Source organism: Molothrus aeneus, chromosome 6, assembly GCF_037042795.1.
Source record: "Molothrus aeneus isolate 106 chromosome 6, BPBGC_Maene_1.0, whole genome shotgun sequence".
Taxonomy (NCBI): domain Eukaryota; kingdom Metazoa; phylum Chordata; class Aves; order Passeriformes; family Icteridae; genus Molothrus; species Molothrus aeneus.
Window position 1 is genome coordinate 50,469,522 of NC_089651.1, and position 20,648 is coordinate 50,490,169.

At 38.0% G+C, this 20,648-nt stretch overlaps 1 protein-coding gene across 1 annotated transcript in view; it reads right to left on the reverse strand.

The window, feature by feature from the left end:
• Positions 1-2,234: 2,234 nt before the first annotated feature.
• SETD3 (SET domain containing 3, actin N3(tau)-histidine methyltransferase) overlaps positions 2,235-20,648 on the reverse strand; it is a 61,508-nt gene continuing 43,094 nt past the window's right edge. The window contains exons 7-13 of the mRNA XM_066552186.1: positions 17,381-17,439; positions 15,426-15,540; positions 11,123-11,197; positions 8,292-8,458; positions 7,566-7,651; positions 5,658-5,818; positions 2,235-5,027 (exon numbers count right to left, since the gene is read on the reverse strand). Coding sequence (XP_066408283.1) covers positions 4,584-5,027; positions 5,658-5,818; positions 7,566-7,651; positions 8,292-8,458; positions 11,123-11,197; positions 15,426-15,540; positions 17,381-17,439 — 1,107 coding nt within the window. The 3' untranslated portion in view covers positions 2,235-4,583. The remainder of the gene's footprint in view (positions 5,028-5,657; positions 5,819-7,565; positions 7,652-8,291; positions 8,459-11,122; positions 11,198-15,425; positions 15,541-17,380; positions 17,440-20,648) is intronic.

Sequence of the window (20,648 nt, forward strand, 5' to 3'; positions counted from 1 at the left end):
AAAAAGCAAGCTAAAAGAAAGAAATGAATGCTCCATTTGCATGGGTCCAAGGTAGCAGTACAACATGAAATCTACTGAATTCCACAGCATCATGTCAAACACTGCTGAACTGGCCAAGAGGACAGCCCACACTTCTCCACAGATAGAAAAGCATCTAGGGCACAGGCAGGTTGCCCCAGCTGAACACAAAGCAAGAGGGAACCTGGTCAGAAACATGTGTAAGTGAAACAAGGCTGCAAGCTGGAATGAAGCTACTCTTGGTGCTTGCCATGCATGGGATGTTACAGGGAAATTTGCTTTTTTGCCCCTGTTAATCCTATTCAAAGGACAATTGACTTATGCATTCAGGGCTGGCAAGTTAGCCCATTTTTTAAAAACAGTAAACAAGTAAAATACCACTGTTTAAGTTCAATTATCTACCTCTGATGGTGTTTGAATCTGTGCCTAAGTAATGGCCACCCAGCTGTGAAAACCAACATTACTCATGTGCAAGATGCTATCCCCTATACTCATGCAGATTTTAAGCACCTTTCTGAAGAAGCAAAGTCAAGTCTCAGTGGCAGCAGTGACTCACATGTGCTCTTCACTGCCAGTTCAACACAACTCTTTGTGATCCATATGTGTTTGTGATCTATAGTGAAGCCCTTGCCTAATTGTGAAATTTCACAGTAATTACAGAACTAATTGGAGATGATTTTGAACATGCACTGAAATAATTCCTGAACTTCCTGTTCTTGAGAGCAGCAACTGTGCCTCCCTGGCAGAGGACAAACTGCTAGCTGGACAGACTAGCTGCAGTTCATTTGTCCAGCTCCTCTTTTCCGCTTAGGAAAGGACATCTCCTCAGTTTCCTCCCCTACCTAGCTTAATCTTTCATGATTACAAATTACACCAGATCCAAAAACCAGGACCATTTGTGGTTTGCTTTTTTCTTAATTATGGACTGAAAGGTTTTTTATTTTTTTAAATTTTAACTGAAAAATCCTCCACATGGTTTCCAAACTTATGGCATTTGTTAGGAAATAGATGTAGAACCTGGGAAATGCTAAGAAAGCTCTCCTAACCATGAGTCACCAATTTATGTGTTGTACTTTGCACAGCATGCAGTGCATGCAAAGAAGGAAACTCGATAGAAACTATTAAATATAGATGGTAATTACGTGAAAATCATGCGGTCATATCTGACTTCAACAAGGATCAGTTAAAAATCTTCTAGAGGAAAAGGGATGGGTATTGCTTCATCAGATAAATGTGGTAGGGCAATGTTTTTACTGAAAACTCCTGTTTGGAGCAGAGTACAAGAAATACCTAGACTGAGTTTCAGTCCATAAAATCAGAAAAGAAGATTTTGGGAGCACCTTTCTTTTGTCTGATTGAAGTACTTCAAATATTTCATAATTACTTCACATGCCTTTCTAGACAATGAGAGAGAAGGGGCAGCAGTAGATACTACATACTGGTTTTAAACATGTGAACTAGAGGAGATTTTGTAACCTAAATCTTCCAGAATACCATTGAATCATGCGAGTTTCATGACTCCATGACGATCATTTCTCCCTAAAGGCAAATCAGCCTCAAGAAGGCATCTACTGTTGGGTTGCACAGATTTTCTGTTCATACCACCTGATAATGATGTCTGAGGCAAAGAATAAATATTCTAGCCAAGAACAAAAACCATCCCACCTCCCCAGCCAGAAGGCTCTCATTTCTCCTTCACTCATGACAGCACTTAAGCTACAGTTGCATTTACACTTTAAAAACATTTTTCAGGCTGGCAGTTGTTGCTCAATTTTGTATATTTGACTTTATCAAGAGGGAAATATGGACATCACCTTGTGGCACGGACCCAAACTAGTTACAGGTTGTTAGGGAAATGATTCATCAGTAGGTAGGTTCATGTAAAATTCAAAAGGCTTTTTTTCCCCTGTTTTGCTTTTGGAGAACAGTCCGAGAAATGCAAGTGATGTCTTTCTTACAGGAATACTTTAGATAGCTAAACAGAAGCAAGATTTGGCATTTAGCCTGGGATTAGTGTGAACAGCCTCTTAACCAAACATTATGAAGAAAGTTAACTTTAAAATGCTTTGAAAGGTCTGTTTTCATGACAGATGGTAATAAGGGCTCATCAGTGCCAATTTTTTTTGTTTTCACCTCAGTTTTCAAGAGCTTAAGTTTTAGGTTAGTGCTTCTGAAGGAACCATTACATGCATAGAGGAAAAATGCAAATTACAAAATTAGATTACTCACTATTTTTATTGTGTGTAACATATTTTTCTAAATAACACTAACAGATGAAGAGTAAGAATTTGACCATGCACTCAGTAAAACACTTTCCCTTTCTTTTACTTGAATCCTTTTTTTGTTTTTTCCCCAGCTATTTGTCCTTTAATCTTCATCTGTACACCTGGACAGATATTCCTCTCCCCACAGACCCCAAAAGATACAGCAGTCAGTATCAGGTAGAGGTTTTGCTTGTATAATACACTCACTAGTGAAGACATGGTAGAACTATATTTTATTCAAGAAAACCCACACATTCTGTCCTGTGGTGACCACAGGCTTTGCTAAGCCATAGATATTAGCAAATACTGGAACAAAATACAGTGTATCAGATTGAATCAAAGCATTTAAATTCTGAATTACAGTTATAATTTTCAGGGAAGGCTAGTTTCAGAATTGCATCATAGTATCTAGTACAATGTTGTGCAATGTAAGTGGCAGAAACAGAAGTGGAGTATTGGTCCTAATAAAAACCAAAACGTAATTACTTGTATGACATTTAAATTGTCAAGACAACAATTCCATGACATTCTACCAAAGGCAGCATATAGTTACAAAAATACTGGTCCAGCATCTTGTTAGTGATGAAGCAATATCCAAGGTGCAATGGCAACATGCCATTCTTAGTGAAATACTTTTTAAAAAACTATTTTTTCTATTTTTTCCACACTGATACTAGCTGAACACCAGAACTTCTATGACAACCTGAAAGAAGGTCACTATTTAAATGTGTATTGCACCAAAGATTGATGCAAAAACACATGTTCCAGGTTGCAGTATGAAAGATGCAAAGGCTAAAAAAACTACAAATGTGCCAGAAGACGATTTACTGCAACTGATCTTCAATGAGCAGTTTGCAACCTCTATTGAGTTTTAAACAACTGTCCAAGCATTCCATTCTATCCATCATCATGAACTTAAGGATACAAAAGTAAGAGACAAAGTTCTTAATATTGAGAACAGATTTAAACCACTTGATACTCCTCTGAATTGATCCACAAAATAAAAATATTCTGCCCTCCTCTCCTCCTAATAGGCTGGTAATTTCAAAGTCAAGCCATGGAATTACCCTTGTTTTGATATTGCACAGTGCTAGGACTGTATGGTTTCCACCTAGAAGTTCAAACATGTACTATGACAGTGACCAAAACTGCTGGTGACAGTAGACCTGCTTAAGTTGTGGCAGCATCACAAGAAATGTGCATCAGATGAAGACACAATCTAAATGGCAAAAACCACTGCACACTTGGCTGTGGTTTGGACTTGGGCCAAAAATACATAAACCTGATTGCCATTTCCTTTGAGGAAGCAGGATCAATTAATATCTTAACTAAAAGACAAAGTTGAGTAAGATCAGGTAAACATGTGAATTCAATGTTACATTCAACAACACAGAAATGAAGGAGTAGCAGACAAGAACATTGTTAATATTTTCCTTTTAATAATGGTTTAGTCAAAAGTGTAGCTTTGAAAATCTCTAGCTCATTGTGAAAACCTGAAGAAGCTGGGAAGTGACCTCACTTTGATCAGTTTAAAGCTGTGGCTTGGCCTATCTGCTTGCAAAATCTCCAGTAGCTCTGCCAACATTGTAAATAAAAACTACTGCCTGGAAATAAAAAGTAGTCAGCCTTTAAAAGTTCATGAATGTTGTATTGTAGCAGCCTAACTCCGACTGAAGAAGAAAGATATTTTATACAGTAAACAAAAGACAAAGTAAACTGAAATCTTCAGAGATCACTTTAAGTGTATACAATTTGGATTCTCATTGACATTTAAAACTACCAATCATAAGGTTGCCACCTTACCTTTTTCTGGACTGGCACACCTGATTTTAAACAGGTTTTCCTCCAGTCTCCCAAGTTTCTGATCCTCTCATTCAGTTTTCTGCTGTATTGCTCCCCTACCTTCATGCTGAATACCGAGTCAGTCCTGCCTTCTGCTTTTCTTGGCAGGAGGCAGAGCAAGCTTTTAATTTCGGTAGTCAGAGTGACAGAACAACAAACGCACAGCAGATAGAAGAGCTTAATTCTTCCCCAGGAAGAAAATACATTTGGTTCAACAAAGGGCTGCAAAATCTTCCAAAGGCACCTCTTTCCCCAGTTTTCGCCTGAAAGCAAGATGGCAATCTTAATTGAAAAGGGATGCTAAATCTTTTAAATAACTTAAAATTTCATTTTTATATAAAGCAGCAAAACCATTTTTCTCTGCAGAAAGAGAAATGTTAACAAAGGAACACACCAACATAAATGCACTGTTGATAAACTTCAGCTAGTTTAATTTCACAAGAAAGTAAAATTTTAGGACTATTCTTTAACCTCATCAGTACTTTCTGAAGAAGATTCTTTGGCATCTTCAGTCCCTCTGTTGCTTTTCTCTTTACTAAGATTTTCACTTTCTGATTTGGTCCCATTAAATAAAGAGTTTTCACCATTTACAAACCCATTCTCTGTGACTTCAGCATCAATGGCTTCATCAATCTTTAAGTCCCCTTGCTCTTCCACATCTTCTAGGTTTCTCAAGACAATAGGGAGTCTAGAGTCTGCCACAGTGTTCTCTAACAAGGCAATATGGCCCTTGTCATACTTGGGGAGCGGAGCTCCGTCTGCCATTTGTTTCCTGTAATACTCTCTGCTGGCAGCTGCACTCTTCACCGCCTTCTCCAGGATCTCCTTCTCACCTAAGCGCAGTTTGATGGCCATTGTCGCATGTGCAGTGAGGTTGTGAGTCTCCAGGAAGGACTTATCCACCTGGTAGGAAAGAAAAAGCAAGTCTGCTACTAACACCTTACACAATCAAACAGCCCCTCCCTCACCTCATCTCTTTCTCTGAGCAGGAGTGACACCAGGCTCTCCAGGCAGAGCCAAATGGACATGAGGGGGGTCTGCAAATGTTGCAAGGAGTCCCAGTGAAATTTGTCATGAAATCATAAAAAAGCCCAACACTTCTGCACATAAATCAGTCTGCATGACAAGCAAAGTCAGGTTACTTCACAAATACATGCAACACGTAGGTTCACTTATACATTTGCAATAGGAGCACATTGCTTTGCAATCTGGAGAATGCAACAAACAGAAAACAAGTTGAAACTGATTCCCCATCTTATTTGCAGAGAAAAAAGCAGGTAGTCTCTACTTGGAAAATCAAAGGAAAAATACATTAACAAAATTACATTAACAAAATTTCCTTTTTTGCAATCTTATTTGATTTTCCTTAGATAATGCAAAACTGTTTCTGCACTTAAAAAGTACAGAATTAATTATGTGCTAACATTCAGGTTGAAGTTTGCAAAGACAAAATGAAGGACAAAATATCTTTTCCTACAATCTCAACACACAGAAGAACTCAGACTTTTAAATTACACATAATGATAATTTTACCTCCACAGTTGTTTTATAGGTTTTCAAAAGAAGGGATGCTCTAGCTTCCAGGAATGTCCAAAGTTTAACTTCATTGTCCCAGCTAACAGGAAAGTCAGAGTTCCCCAGAGTGAAGATTTTGCCAATCGCATGCTCACCTATCAAGTGCTCCTTCAGCTCTTCTGCAATAAGTATAAAACCAATCTGTTAAAAAACAATCTCATCATTCACTTTGTCAGTTGACAAACTGCAGAAAGATTTATTTTCAATCATATATCTTTGAGCAGCTAGCAAAAAATAACCCTCTCCTCAAATAAGAATTATCAGATATGCTGCTTTTTCTCTAGGATTTGCCTCAAAGAGACAACTTCAAGTCTTCAGGTCAGCAGCAAATGGGCCTTCTCCCCACCTGGAAATGAAGATACTTTAGACATCACAGCCTCTCATACACAGCATAAATCTCCATCAGTGAAACAGAATGTTTTGTAAAATCATTCATAAATGAAAGGGAGTAATTTGTAAAGAGTGCAATGAACTTTTTGAGAATAAAAGGAACAGGCCGAAGAGCGTGCAAATAGCAATGGAATTCTTTTTCCTATTGTTTTGATAATCTTTTTCAGTAGCAAAAACTTCCTACAGGTGGTCAGAAAAGACATCCATCAAAACTCAAGAGTAGAAAACATTTAATCAGCTCCTTGATATTACACAAATTTCATTTAAGTTTTAATTAATAAATTTGACTACTGCAAAGCAGTTATGACAAACTTCACCAAGAGCTTGCATGTAGTTTCTCAATAAACAGTTTTCCTAAACAGTATTTAAAACATATAAATAAACTGAGCACAATCATATACCAGAGAAATGCAATTAAAGCATTCACTAGCTATATTTTCCTCTCCAAGCCAAAATTCACTCCCTCATCAGCATCCTAAAATTTTCTTCCCTTGAATTTACTTCCCAGAAGTATGAGGCAATCGCAAGAGATGGATGTAGGTCCCTTCCAACCGAACTGTTCTGGTATATTCTAATTTCTTAGTAAGTTCTAAGAGATGGATGACAAGAGGAAGTGAAGGCATGACACTAAGTTACATTGTTTTTATTAAAGAAAGCAAATAGACCACATGCAGAAACTCAACTACTTCAGTATTCCTGCTGGCACAAAAAATCCACATCATCTGCACAGTATTCCTAACTGCAAGGGAGTTCTCTCACTGTCATGACAAACTGTCACATCCATAACCTTCAAAACTGCATCTAACCAACAAGGAGCTATTATGAGCATTTAATGAGAAGTTTCACATGCACAAATAAGGTGAATATTTATTAAATGTACACATATTTTCCCCCACAAATAGAAGTAACAGAAGAGAAACACTAGAAAGACAGTCTGCAAATACAGAAATTACCAATTACCAAAATATTGAATATTTAGTTCACAAATTACTAAAATATAGAAAATACTCAACTTTGAAATGTCTCTTCCATATTTCTTTTACAGTACAGAATATTCCAATTTAACACATATATTATTCCAGTGGTGATGACTAAAATGCTGTGATTTTAAGCATGTAAACCCCTAGGTCTTGCATGATCTTGTTCTGCAAACTATTTTGAAACCCAAGAACTAGAGATCAAACTCCAAAGCTCACTCATTCACGAGAGTCTGGGCGATTAAAATAAATAAAAAATTGTATCATTTCATGCTTTCAGAGTTACTGAAATATTCCCTCAGATGACATGGACAAAGATTGGGGTTCTCAGTAGCTTTTAACTTAACCTTTTTAACTTAAACTCATCAACTTTTCTGATCATCTATATTAATGTTTTATATAAATGTCTATCCCATTCCTACATTAAGAAAAAAAAAACAATCAAAAATCCCCACAACAACACAAACATAAATTAGGTTATCTTCATAAAATATCCTACCTTCATTCATACAAAACACTCGAAGGAAAGCCAAAAGCTGGGCAGAGATTGCAGGCTCAGTGGAGTGCAAGGCAAAAACACTTGAACTAATAAAAGAAACAATCAAACAACAGCAGTAAATACAAGTCCAATTGTCATATCTTTTAACTTATTTTAATATAAAAGACCATAAAGTATACAACAAATGTACTGCTACAAAAGTAACTTAAAAAAATTAGGTAATATTAGCTCAAACAGAAAAGCTTCCCTAACTTGTATCTGAAAAGAATGATTATCTCTACAATTTTACACTTAAAATTATTTTATACAGCTTTCATAATAAATTCATGAAAATGCAATGTTTCATGTCTGCTGCTCCTAATAGTACCCTCTGGACTTAAATGACTAAAGGAAAATGCTGTGATTCACATACTGAGCATTGCACTATGTCTGCAAGGGATAGGAAAGAAAGTAAAGCCACAGATTGCTTCAAATTAATCCTTGCTCTGTTTTTGTTCAAATGGTTATTAAAGCAAAGGCCTTTTTCCTTATATATGGTTCAAATTAGATGATAATATAGTTCAGAGAACTTCTGTAAATATTATTACAATAACTTTAATTTGCTATACAAACAGGAGAAATATAACACCTAAGAAAATTATCACAAAAGAGCTCCATCTATGCTTTACTGGACACTATATACTTTGGAAATGTTTTGAAAAACCCATGGCATTGTGTTTTACTTACGTTGGGATACCAGCACGAGCTAAGACCTCTGCCTTCATAGCATACAGCCTGTCACTTTTACTCACGCCAAGCTTTATTTTCACTCTGTCATGTGAATTATTATCAAAGAAAAAACCACTGTGGATCACAAATTCAGCGTTTGACCGAGTGCCATAAAAAATGTAAATCTAGAAGGATGAAAAGAGAAGTGAAGGGACAGGAAAAAAGCTTAAGATCAGCTCACAAAATTGACATAATTTGAAAGTTATTTTCTAGAAGAGTTACTATTCTGAGTACAATGTATATTTGGTTATATGAAGAAACATGCTTTGTTTTCTGGTATTGACTCAAATGCTGTATACAATATGGCAATTACACTTTAGAGGTAGATGTAAACATATACATGTATAACACAGACTTTGAAAGGCAAGAGGAAATTTTTATTCTGTACTTTAAAAAAAAAATGTTCTGGTTTCTCACACTGACATAAAGTACCAGCATACAGAAATAAGCTTTCAAAGGCTTGCTAAAGGCTAAAAAAATCAGAGACAAGGAGGGCCCATTAAAAGATATGGTGTTTCTGGAATAATTTTCCCCAACCAAATGTCCACTCAAAACTACACTGCTGATAGATCAACTTTGCTTTCATTTAAATGTTACCTTAAGATATGGATATACCACAGTACATCATACAGAGAGATCTGAGCTGTGTTCAACCAGTATTTATTTTTGTTTTACTCTGAACTCTTTTTTATAAAGCATATAGTTACTTTAATTCACATTTTAAAAGAAGTTACTAAATATAACCTGCAGAATGTATTAACTCAGGGCTAGGCAGTATGAAATTCATGGGACTAGAGGTCAGAGTACCAATTGTATTCTCCCACATCAAGAGGATATTTTCCCATTTGTGTCTGATAATAAAATTGTCAGTCAGAAAAAGAAGTCCCAGCAGTTACAGAATTCCCTTCAGAACCTCAGGGTACAGCAGTGCTCTGGATGCCTGCAAGCTTCCATTCCTCTCTAGCTGACAGAGAAAGACACGGTGCTCTCTAAAGGGCTCAGTAACAGCAATGATGCCATTTATTTTCTCTGTTTTCAATTTTGTGTAAGAGCTGTTTATCCTAAGCACCAAATGCTTAAGTATGATATTGAATTATACTAAACATTATACTGTAACACACTCATATGATGAACATGTGACCAGACCAGGTGTATTGAGGCAGTGGGTAAGGAGAGAGTTGCTCACCCTCTCAAGTTTTAAAACTATTGTGATACATCTCATATTAAACTAAAAGTCACATATCATGTATAGATTACACAGTATGCTCTTACACCCCAAGACTGTTTTACAAAAAATCCAATTAAACACAGTGAGAATTGTGTTATTTCAGGCCAGTGTTTGACAGACTCTGTGGACCTCTGCTGCCTAACATTTTTAGTAGTAAAAGCATGGATCATACACTCTTCCTGCTAAAACTGTAAGAAATGACATCTGCATGGTATATTAAAGGACTGAAGCATTATATAATTACAGTGCTTTAAAGATGTCACTAACAGTTAAAGTTTGCACAGAAATTCTGATAAATAGCAGACAAAGTGAAACTACTAAAATAAAATTGAAATATAGGAACCCTCTATAATTGAAATGGAGAGAGCAGCCAGAACAGCTATATGACACATCCATTGCCAGCTGTGGAAAATTATAAATTGGATCACTTCTGGAAAAACTGTGGACCTCTTTTAACTCATCACACCACAATTGGAAAAAACAGAAAATATTTGACTACCATAACAAATTCTGAGAGCAAAAATATACAATCACTGTAAACCTCAGCATAGCAATGAGGATAAATACACTTTTGGAAAGATGTATTCAATAAAGAAAAAATGCCAGATACTTCTTTGTTAAAAAAGGTAACAATACAAAAGAAAAATTAAAATCACAATATTATAAATTGTAAGACTGGCAAAATAACAGAGTAAAAGTAAAAACTCAGAGGCTGAGTTACAAAACATTTCGGGATGTTTCATAGACAAAGGCTTTGTCTGGCCATGCTGACTGCACAGGCAGCAGTCAGAAAAGGAGTGCTGCTCCACTTGAGGGTTTAGGCTGGCTGCTGACACAGAACAGGGGCTTCCTACATGCCTAGAACCACTGTCTTCAGTGCATCACTAGTTTGGACACTCAGTTTTGGTTCTGAGCAGCTCTGATCAAAATACTGGATTCTGAACTGTTCCATGCATCTTTGCAAGACTCTTCTGCTGTCTCAGGATGAAGAGGTAAATGCATGCATGCCTGTGTGAAAGGGACACAGTATGTTTTTAGGTCCTTCCTCATTTCCACTAAGCATTGCAATGACAACAGCATGGGTTAAAATAACTGGCAACTGTACTGCATTTCACCTCTTTTAAATGAACAAAGACTAACAAGAAACATAAGCCAACAAACACCATTGTTAAAAAAGACTCTACAATCCATTACTACAGACAAATCTAAAAATTATTTATCTTTGGCCTTTTGGACAGGGCCTTTTACTAAGCTCTTCCAGAATTCCTAACTTGGTGGCTGTGTATGTTCACATTAAAATTAAATATTTCAACTAGTTCTATAAAATACGAGGAATAAAACTCTCCTACAGTCAGGGTCTACCAAGTGATAGAAAATATTCTAAAAAATGCACACGTATTTAGTTTGGTAGCATTTTCACTCAAAATTAGCTCAGCATAATAAATTTCAAATGTAGCAGGGTTTAATCCACACTACTACATTATTAAAATTTTCTAGGGAGTCACCAAGTGTTCATAGAACTTAATGGAACAACAATAATGTAGACAACTCTTCACACTACCTGTTCTCCAGCCTTGAAATCTTGAAGTGCTACACATTCACACCGGTCATCTTCCAAATTGTAGCCTGTAGTGATCTATCCAGGAAAAGAGGGACAAAAGCACATTTAGCATTTTATATTTCTCTCTCCCACCACTGACAAATTTCCCTGTTGGAAATAAATATTAACAATAGGAATTGCACACATTTCTTTCTCAGCACAACAGAATACAGCTGATAGTGATTGCTTTACGATTCCTGAGCAATCTCTTTTTTTAAAAAAAGTCTCAGCATTAAAGAAATCTAATGGAGGAAATAACCTACCTGAAGTGAACAGAAGGCTCTGAGGAAGGTACCCTCCATAGAGCACAGACAAAGTACCATGCTAAAGCTGGCAGCTTGTTATAAAGTTCTGGAGCTTTCAGTCACTCCCATGAGGCCCAAGGGAGCAAGGCACTGACAGCTCTATATACTGTGCTTTATCCTTCAACTGCCAACACATTTTTGATCTCTCAATGAAAAAGGATTAGATAACTGTGGATCTTTAGGGGATACAATCTTCAGAGAATTATAATTTACTTGAAAATAATCCCTTTATCTAAAAGTTAAGTAATACTCTTAAAATGCTAAAAGGATTTTTGAGATGGTAGCTGGCAATGGAAGAGGATAAACTCTCTTGACAAACCTGCACTTCCCCAAAAATAATTACTACACTGTAAAGGGGTCACACTAACAAGTAAAGCTTTCCTAAAAATGTAATATTTTTTATTAAGTGACGAACAGCATGTTCTTGAATAGTATGACCAGAGATGCAGCCACAGGATGGAACATAAGCTGCTGAAAAATCAGAAAGCAACTTTTATGGTAGGTAGTCTGAGTTCAGTACTGACAGAGGTAACTTATGGAAAAATATGCTCTAAGCCTGGGGAAAAACCTAGAAGAAGCCAGCAATTCTCTCTCAGCCTTCAAAAATGAAAAGTTTTGTAAGCTGACTGATATGAGTCGCAGTATACCCCAATTCCCATCTTGGATGCAGCTTGTCCAAAGACAGAACGACTCAGATTATTTCAAAAGCTTGGTTGATGGCTCACACATTAATAGTTTTGCACTGCTTGCATCATTAAATGTGCATTTGTCAGCCGAAACAGTGCTTTCAAATGGAGCAAATCCAAAATGTCAGCCCCAAGCACGGGCAGTCCAGCCCTGCAGACGCTTGCAGAAAGCTCCCTGTGCAGATGCTCACTGCAGGTCTGTTAAATGGGTTTGTGGAGATCAGTAAAGAACACAAGAGCCATGCAATGCAGCCCACTGAGAAACACAGGCTGCAGTACTTGAATACAAAAATTCCTGTGCATTCTCTAATTTGGACTGCACAGTTTTAATTAAGATTTTCGGTTTAGAAAGTTATCCTACCCTGAATTGCAGGTTACAAATGCAAGAGGATAACAAATCTACCTTCTACAAATCAGTCATCTTCTGAAAAACTGTACTTTTCATCCAAAAAAAAAGAAACTCTTGACCTGTCCTGAAATTTTCTTAGTGTGTAAACTCAGTGAAATAGTTCTGAGTGTGAAAAGTCCACTCCAATCCTTTGAAATGCCAGTGGAACAGAAGGCTTTCACAGACTGGGGAAATTCCATTATTTTATGAGGAGGATTCTGTCAGTTTAAGCATGCCTCACTGGAGTACTGATCTTCCTTTTAAATTTTTAGTTTTGCTTTAAAAAAAAAAAAAACCCCAAACAGCACACAAAACCCAGCAGCACTTCTGAAAGACTTTTCTATAAAGCATAATGGAGTGCTAGACTCCTATTTCCTCCTTCTTTTAATAGCAGTCACGTAAGAGAATTAACAGGGTGTTTACTTCTCTTCCCACATGATAGCTGACAAATTGCATCCCTTCAGTTTTATTTCTGAAGCAGACTGATACATGAATTTCAAGTTGTGTATAAAGCATGCAATAGTCTGCTTGGTCAGTGATTAAGGATGGACCCAGCCCAACAGGCAGAATGTAGCTTATTCAAAGCTCTGTCAGAACTGGTAATCAACCTCTGACTGTCAAAATACAATCCCACTAAAGAATAACAATGAGAAATGCATGAAGACAACCATTTTGAAATAGTTCTTAGAGGCAGGTTGATCTAATTAATAGTGTCAGAAGCAAGAAAAAGCTGGATGGACCTAGCTCCAGTTCAAATCCAAAGAGCATTTTATTATCTAGCTCATGGAAAGGGGCCCTGTGGAATAAAGCAACAACAGGGATATATATGGTAGCTGATTGACTTGGGAGGTATTTCAGCACTACATTTGGAATAAACTACACAGGGCTGCATTCAATGTCATCTTTTGTTTCTTACTTTCCTGCAATGGATAACAGTTCCCTTCATGTATTTTAAAGGGATTGTGCTGTGATGAGAGCAGAGCCCACCCTCACCTCAATCTACAATAAGATAAATAAGATAAACTACAATATAGGCAGTTTACAGTTATTTTAGCAGTCACCCCCCATTTCTAATAATAAAAGGCAACTAGCACACAACAGAAATAGCTTTAGAAGCTTTTCTTAGCCCATTGCCAATACTACAGTTTTCTATCCTTCCTGAATTTATACCCATTTAAATTATTTTCTCTAGAAATATGAAATAAATGACTGAAATCTTTACATATATAAAAAATATTTAAGTTCAGCACAACCCCCTTTGCCCTTTAGGATATATTTCAGCATAAAAAAATGTTTCAAATCCTGATATACTACTGCATTAGGAGGTTTGGCTCCAAAGGCTGGCTCCATATCAAACCCACTGTTAAAGAGCATAATAAAAATAAAAATTACTTTATCAATTTAAATAGAAGTTTGAATGAGTAAAACAACATAAATAGCTGCTCTTTTAATATATGCTACTTAAATTTTCCCTCACAGAACCTTGATTCCCTTCCTCTTTACTCTAATCCTAACTTTGAAGGCATTCATTAAGAGTTGTCTAATGAATACAGACAAGTCTCTGCAAAAGCATCTGAAAGAGATGCCCAGCAGGAAAAGGGTACAGGAAGTACTGATGCTTGCAGCTATGACTTATATTACAAAAATACACATTTCTGGATTTTAAGCAATTTTCTTTGTACTGAAGACTCTCATACGAACTTTATTGCTAAATCAAAGCTGTGAGATTGCATAACAAATAGGCAAAGGCAAGAATCAGGGTTAAAGAACATGTAATCACCTTGCAATAATGAAAAATAAATAATAAACCCCAAACACTTGTACCTTCGTAGCCTAGCCTACCATGCTGTAATTGATACAGTCATAGTAACAGTAAATTAGCTAAATGTCAAGTGAAAAACAACTTACTTTACAGTTTGTTCATTTAAAACAGACTTTTTTATACCAACAGCACTAACACATACTGCTGTCCTAACATTTAGGTCAACCCTCCCACAAAAGAGACAGATCACTTGAATAGGATGGTTATATCCAGTGCTTACAACAAATAATATCTACTGGAAACACAAGTAGGGGGTATGACTTTTGAAGTGTGCATGAGCATGACTAAATAACATTGATAAAACAGCCTCTCTGGGTTTCCATTTCCTCACCTCAGCATTAACTAGTCTGTTAATGAAATCAGGAATCATCCCCTGAACTAGCGCACGTAAGCCAAAATGTCAGCAGGTCTGACTTTCTATATACATATGTCACCTTTTAAATGTTTAATATGCCCTAAAGTAGTATTTTTGCATTTTGTTTCTTTGATGTAGTAACAGATGTACTGTTTTTGTTGAACTAGGCTTTGTTCTTGTTGTTGCTGTCTCTGTAACAAGGCTCTTTGGGCATGGTTAGGAGAGCAGGCAGTATTTCTTAGTTGCAAATCTCTAACCACTTTCCCTAGTGGTAGCTACAAGAGGCAACATCCATCAGTGCCTGCTTTCTGTTCTCAGAACAATTCTGTCCAGTACTGTGCATCCTCTTCAGCCCACCAGAAACAAAGCTCCATGTCAGGAGACTACTCAGGCTGGACAAAACATTTCATGTAAATGAAAACTTTTAAAAGTACATTATATGTACACAAGACATAACTTTACACAAGTATCAAATCTCTTGTATGGTTTTCTCTAGATGAAGAAAGCTCTGCCTGAAAAGCTATCATAAGATATTTGAGAAACTGACAAACCTTTCTTTCAGATATTAGTTTTTCTAGGGTTTCTTGGGAAGATAGCATTCCTGTGTTAAGAAGCATAACAGAAAGTGTTACTAAACTGTTGTATAGCAGTTGAAAGACTTAATACCTAACCCCTAAAGTCGTTCAGCAACACTGAAGAAATACTTACCAGTCCATTAGTATGATTACACATGTCCCATAAAGGTATTAGAGCCAGTGTAACTCTGGAACCATCTTCTGTTGGAATCTGGTTCTGCCGTGTCATAACAGAGGAAACTGCCCATCTGCAAAAGATAAAAACATGAGATGGTCAATGTTCAAAGCATTAAAACACAATTGGCCATAGTCCCACCTGAAGCAATCATTTAGACTGGGAGTTTCCAAACTTAGTTTCCTTCAAGATCACACTGACTATAGGAACAGTAGAAGGCAATATCACTTGCAGGAAAAGCAGCAGCTCCCAGGTTTCCAAGACATGCACACAGAACAAATACCAAACCAGGATTGTGACCCCTCTTCTCTTTGCAAGTGACTCTTCACACCTTCCATTGGCTGCATTCCTCAGCCAGGATCCACTCCCTTTGTCAGCTTCTGCTTCCCAGCCCTTCACCACACACATATCTCACACTACACATCCCAAGCCCAGGGTCACCTGCTCCTGCAGCTTCTCCTGCTGGGCAGCAGGAGCTCCCACATATGTGCACACTCTTGTAAGAGCTAGGGTATATTTCCCCCTCACTCTCTAAAAAGCTTATATACTGCATGAACTGGAAACCAGTGCAACCACCTGACACATGCATGATCTTTTGGCAAGTGTTTCCCTTCAATTTGCAAGATTTTGGCTTAGGTCAGTATTGCTAAATTTTCTGCTCAATAGTATTGAGAGGAAAAAAAGCCACAACATTCCAAACAGATATCCAGGTAAAAACCATGAAGAGAGTATTACATAATTCTTTAGCATATGGACATCATTCAAAATCCTTCTAAGTCAGGTTAAGTAAACAAAATGCAAGCTACCTTTTCAAACATAAAAATCTTTAGAAAAGCTTAGAACTTCAGTATTTTCTAGATTTCATTTTTTATTTTATACCTGACAAAAATTAATATTAAACACTAGTGGAAAAAAGAATATTTGTCTCACCATGTTCTGGCCTTACGACATATATGTGTTGTGGGGTTTTTTGAGGGGAAAAAAGATGTCACCAGGAGAAGGTCAAAATAATTTTAATTCACACAGACTTCACTACTAACATGTACTTAATATACAGAATAAGACTTGTGAAGGATTTCTTCAGAAGAACTAGATTGATAAGAAAGACAGTGGCCAACTGAAATCAACCTAGGTCTAAAAAGAAAGTTAAATTGTAGATAATTCTGATATAGAAAGACTGCTTGAAACACAGTAACAACATGCTTCTTGTTAATTGTTGCAATTTGTCTGTAAAATTTTACACCACCTCACTTGTAAATTGGTGTGTTCCTCTCTTTAAGTGAAGGAGGCATGCTTCAGAAATCCCACTTTTATAGCCTTACCCACAAGTACAACTAGGCTAGAAAATCTCTTATGAATGTCTTTTATTCATGCTATTTTAATCATTTAACAGAATTAAAGCTCTCATTATCTTAAATATTATTCTTTTAATCTTAGTTCTGTCACCCCTTATAGCACCTCCAAGTGACACTCATGCTTCATGTGTACAACTTCCATTCTCCAGCTCTCCTGTTCAACAGCAGCAGCTTGAGATATTAACTTTTGCTAGTGTGTGCTGGTAGAGCCTTTTATGAAAAAAAAAATTTAAAAAATTTCCCCAAACCCTAAAACTCCTGCCACATCAACTGAATTATTTTCTTAAGAAACAAGGAATTAACCTTAGTAATCTGACTATGTGTGCCAGTGAGCTAAACTAACTGCTTATAATGAATGACTATTCCTTTGTAACAATTAAAATCTGCATATTTATTTCACTTTCTTCTTCACTAATAAAGTGTATTAGTATCAAATCCTACAATTAAAATTTCAGTAAAAATAGGGCTTTCCCACCAATTAAGACTTCCAGGGCCCCACAGTTTACCATAGTAAAAACAGAAAAGAAACAAAGAAAAAAAATTAAAAGACAGACCAACCTGTAGTCGTCATAAGTGAAAGAATCCTTTAAGGGCAGTTTGCTGGCATTAGGATGGGTCTGCAAAATGTAAGTTGCATAAAAAGGTGAAAAGAGGAAGAAAAGAGAAATCAGAAATCAGTCAGCAGAATTTCATTATTTAGCTGCCTAACAGATCCTAACAAGAGCCAAATGAAGCAGGAGGCGTCCAGCCGCGCTACAGAGGGATCATCATGCTATTATGCTCTCATACATCACTGTCAACTTAATTTGTTGTGCCCAGCAGCCGCCATAAATCTGTTTCTTCATATTTCAAGGCTGGAACCCACAGACATTGTACAAAAATAAAAAAAATTTAAGGTGGACTGAGTATGTGAAGGTAAAACACAATCCAGCCCTCAATGCACAGTGGGGGAAAGAAATCAGACAATCAGTGTACATTAGCTTTCACCAACTTCCACATTTTCCTCTCCTCTGTGATATCAGTGAGGTATTTCACAAATGCAAGAAATATTATACAAGATTTTCAATTCTTCCTTGATACCTGTAACAGTATTATTCAGTAAAAGTTGCACTACACCTCTGAAACAAAATCAGATTAAAATATTTAAATAGCTTTGGTGACAAACACTGATTAGGCAGTATCTACATTAACCCATCTACACACGCTCCTATCTAAAAGTGGAGCTGTGTCATTTGAGAATGTGTAACGCAGTTCTCATTAACAAGCAAACATTTAATTTCTAAAAGCTTTAAGAAGCTCTGATACCCGTTATTTTTCTGACTAATTAACTTATTTAAAGTCTCGAAAATACAGGTAGCTTTAAGCCCACATTCACACATTTTCTTTAGAATTTTGTTCCAATTCACAAATGGAAAGCCACAGCAGCATAAATTTTAATCTTCAGGTTCAATTAGGTCTCTGAGACGAATTGAAGCAAATGATCAAACGGTTATTTCAGAAGATACAAATGATTTTTTGCATAGCTCTATCTTTGCGACGCTTTTAATGCGTGAAGCTCCATGTAGTACGCAGTTTTTTACTCTTGATGCATTAGCATCACAAGTGCGTGGTAATTTATCATTTCTCACTGTAATGTACTTGCTGGCACTGTGTGCAGGACAGTAGGGGATGAGGTAAAAGTGGCTCAAACCGTAAATCAATTAGAAAACAAAAGCTTGTGCTCAGCGCGCAATTTTAGGCAAATTATATATTACAAAAGACTGCCAATTGGGTGTGAGGTCCCAGGTGGCTGCTGTCCCTCAGCCCCTCGGTTAACCCTTCCGATGGGCTTTCTCCGGAACACGACCGAAGTTAACAATTCCAGTGCCTCCTGTTCCTCCCCTCACTTTGAATTTTTTTTCTTTTTACAGCACTCTACGTTTCCAAATGATTTTCACTCACATAGATGGCACGGTCACTGTGTAACAAATCCCTTCGAATTTAATTGTAGCAAGACATTATACAGTTGTTTCTTCTAACAAAAACATTCAGCACAAACCCAGGACTGAGACAAAGCCAAGACATCTCAGGAGGCACCTTTGCTGCCGGACAGTCCAGACCCGAGTCCAGAAATGAACACAGAAACTCAGCCTTCAGCTGGAATTAATTATTACAAACAAAAACCTCCCTATAGTTTTCATTCATGACAATCTAATTTCAACTCTTAGTGTTAGTGATGTATTTTGCAACAGCTTGATAAATTAATCGGGGAAAGACAGCACCAACACTGTGAGTATCAGCCCCTCAGTTTCACGTTCCAGCACGGCCGCGTTTCCCTCCGGCCCGTGGCGATCGGTGTGAGGAGCGGGGTCTCATTGTGCACCTCAAGTTTACATCCGGCACGCCGCCCGTGGTGCCCGGAGCCCCGCGGGTGCCGCTGCCCCGGCCCCCGGCCGTGCCCGGCCCCGCCGCCCCCGGGCCCGGCCCTCACACCGCGGGCCGCGCGGGCCGGCACTGCCCCCTGCTGGCGCCGCCGCGCACTGCTCCGCTCCGCTCCCTTCGGTGGGGCCAGGGCACCGCACAGGCCGAGCGCCGCCGCGCACTGCTCCGCTCCGCTCCCTTCGGTGGGGCCAGGGCACCGCACAGGCCGAGCGCCGCCGCGCACTGCTCCGCTCCGCTCCCCTCGGCGGGGCCAGGGCACCCCACAGGCCGAGCGCCGCCGGCACCCCCAGAGCCCGCGCTGCACCGCGCACCTGCAGCGAGGGCAAGCGCCCCGCCGAGAGGGGTCCGACCTGTTCATCACAGGAGAAAGATCCCGGGAATGCAAACACCCCTGCGTGTCTGCTCTGTTCTTTCCTGCTTTGCTCCTGTCCCCGAAACAGCAGGATTTAGCGGAACATGCTGTTTTTCCAAGGGTAAGAATGACTATGGTCATAATGCACTGGAAGTAAAAAGGCATCACAGACACTGCGAGGGCTCAACAGCCAAAAAGCGACGGCTGCAGCCCCTGTGTCCAGCACACAGCCGGTTCCAGGAGCATCAGCTCACAGCCTCAACCCCAACTTGGAGCAAATAACCATAGGATGCAAGACCTATACACGTTGTCATTGTCCTCTCTGTAGGAAACGTGTATTAGATCAGTAGATTGCAGGGAGATCAATTGTTCATTTCACGCAAGCAGCCTCCTGTAAGAGCCAACCTGAACACCCAACCCATGGGCAAAGATCCTGGATGCTGCCAAATGCTCTGTCACCCTTCTGGCTTGTAAATCTGTGAAACTTTGGGACTGCCCCTATGTGGACACCATCCAGATGTAATTCACATAAAACCACTAGTAAATTACAATAAGGGACAAAATATATGGTCTAAAAGACACAGGGCAGAATAAAAATCCCAGCATTTGTAATTACCATATTTATAACATCCCGTGGTACAATATTCTAGTAGCTCTTTTAAAGTTAAGATACGTCAGCATATTTGATCATGCTAGATTTCTGATTTGGTCTATTTTACTATGTAACTTTAAAACCCTATAGATTACAAGAATCTGAAGACACACAAAAAAGAACAATATTCTGATTAAGAACTTGATTTAGTATGCAGCTTCTCTTTATAGTCCCTTGGTAAAAATGAAATCTCCCTAACAAACACTTAATAAAACCTGTCAATATATCTAGAAAGAAAAATGACACAAATGCATTAAGTATTAAATACCCTTGAAAAAAGTCACATATTCCATGAATTTTTGATGTACTATCTTGACATTAATGTAAAACCTTGATATTTATAATTGACAGATATTTAATAAAGTATAGAAGATGACTGCTGCATAGCATGCAAATTGCTC